The sequence below is a fragment of the Austrofundulus limnaeus genome, unplaced genomic scaffold (genome assembly GCF_001266775.1).
Source record: "Austrofundulus limnaeus strain Quisiro unplaced genomic scaffold, Austrofundulus_limnaeus-1.0 Scaffold59, whole genome shotgun sequence".
In the NCBI taxonomy this organism is placed as follows: domain Eukaryota; kingdom Metazoa; phylum Chordata; class Actinopteri; order Cyprinodontiformes; family Rivulidae; genus Austrofundulus; species Austrofundulus limnaeus.
In genome coordinates this window covers 1,439,023-1,441,175 of record NW_013952461.1, presented here as the reverse complement: position 1 = coordinate 1,441,175, position 2,153 = coordinate 1,439,023, and the positions used below count along the sequence as shown (strand labels likewise).

General features: G+C 46.5%; 1 protein-coding gene across 1 annotated transcript in view; it reads left to right on the top strand.

Moving 5' to 3' along the window:
* kif17 (kinesin family member 17) overlaps positions 1-2,153 on the top strand; it is a gene marked incomplete in the record, with an annotated part of 16,871 nt that overhangs the window by 1,874 nt on the left and 12,844 nt on the right. Inside the window, 5 exon segments of the mRNA XM_014009583.1 lie at positions 287-739; positions 842-921; positions 1,016-1,181; positions 1,350-1,426; positions 1,536-1,654. Of these exon segments, the coding sequence (XP_013865037.1) occupies positions 287-739; positions 842-921; positions 1,016-1,181; positions 1,350-1,426; positions 1,536-1,654 (895 nt within the window).

Here is a 2,153-nt window from a genome sequence, read left to right as displayed (position 1 = left end):
GAGACATTTTATTCACACTCAAAGCATTCTGGGTAAATGATGACATGGATAGGTCATCGGTGGGAGCGAGCTGTTTCCACCCTGAAGGTTAATCTTGGACAATATCTGATGATCGACTCTTTTAAATGAAACCAGAGAGCGCTGACAGAGAGGAGAAGGTAAGGTTTATCAAATAAAGTCCAATGTTACAATTAATCATGGATCCCTTTAAGTAAAATGTGTTGTATTTCAGAATGGGCTTGAAATATTTCTTTTCTCTTTGTTTCATTTGTTAACAAACGTACAGATCCAGCTGGCCAGGACCATCTGCGAGCAGGAAAACTAAACCTCGTGGACCTTGCGGGAAGTGAGCGTCAGTCCAAAACCGGCGCTACCGGGGAGCGACTCCGCGAGGCCACGAAGATCAATCTCTCCCTCTCGGCTCTGGGCAACGTCATCTCCGCCCTGGTGGACGGCCGCTCCAAATACATCCCCTACCGGGACTCGAAGCTGACCCGGCTGCTGCAGGACTCTCTGGGAGGAAACACCCGCACCTTGATGATCGCCTGCCTCTCACCGGCAGATAACAACTACGAGGAAAGCCTCAGCACGCTGCGGTACGCGAACCGGGCCAAGAGCATCCAGAACAGGCCCCGAATCAACGAGGACCCCAAGGATGCTCTGCTCCGAGAGTATCGGGAAGAGATCAAGAAGCTGAGGGCACTCGTCTCTGGGCAGCTGGGCACCATTGACCTCTCATGTAAACGATGAATTCGATAACGCAACCTGGTCCAGGCGCAGATACTTAAAGAAATTTAATTTGCTTTTGCTGAGTGTTTTCTCTGTTTCGAATATCGTGCAGCTCTGCTGGCTGGTCAGTCCTCAGATGATCTTTGGATAAAACCCAGCTCTATGGAAACGAAGAAAGAACAGATTAAAGAGGCAAACTGAAACTGCTTTCACACCCATAAATCACTTCACATCTATGTGAGCATCATGTGAGAACCAGGTGATTTCTAGTCCATTCTCTCTACAGGAGTATGAAGAGAAACTGGCAAAGCTGCAGGCTGAGTACAACGCAGAGCAGGAGTCCAGAGCGAAGCTGCAGGAGGATATTGCTGCCCTGAGGAGTTCCTATGAATCCATGCTGTCTGATCTGGAGAAGACCCAAGCCAACAGAGGGCGCTGCGTCCCTGAGAACAGTAACAAATTAGCTTCTTTCAGCTGGAAACTCCTTTTCTGCTTCTTTTTGTTTTAACAAGAGTTTCAGCTTTTCTAGAAAAGCCAATCAGCACAGCATCACCCTGCATCTTCACAGAAAATACAATTTCTTTATTTCTGAGTTACTTTGTGTTTCTTCCCAACATCAGTGAGTTCCAGCTGTTTAAGTCAGGCTGCTAAGGAGGGTCCCCCACTCTGTACCACTGGAGCCACACCCCCAACAAAGGTGCAGTCAAATACACCTCTGCATCGTGATTTAAAGCAGCCTGTGGGTGTAAAAAGGAGTGAAAGCACAGCTGTGAATGCGTCTTCTTAAATAATATATTGTCATGCAGCTGAGCCAGCCTGCTGTGTCTTCTGCTGCTGTCCAAAACCATCCAGATGGGGAGGGGCTCACACAGTCAGCTGGTATCAACACAGCTGGGGCTCTGGACCAGAAACATGTTCTGGAAAGGTTTGTGTGCATCCACGATCAACACACACACATAGCAGTGTGTATTTCTATCCTTATTAGTACCGTTCATTGACTTTCATTCATTTTCAGTAATTTCTGCAGCCTAACCTCACATGTACCTACCTGACCCTGAAACTAACCTAAACTCATTTCACACCTTAGTCCTAAATGAACCCCTGACCCACAAATGGTGTTCCACTTTATTAGGAGCGGTCTTTGGTCCCCATTAGGGCCACTGGTCCTAACAAGGTAGGTGAGGATACCAGAAACGGTCCTGAAACGATAACAAAAACAGATACACACACCCACACAGACACCTACCATGTTTCTCTATCCTTGTGGGGACTTTCCATTGACTTCAATTCTTTTTTTTTTTCTTTTTTTTGGAAATTTTATATCCTAACCCTGAACATTCACCCTAAAATTAACCTCACAGGTACCTTACCTGACTCTAAAACTAACCTAAACTCATTTCACACCTTGGTCCTAAACCGAACCG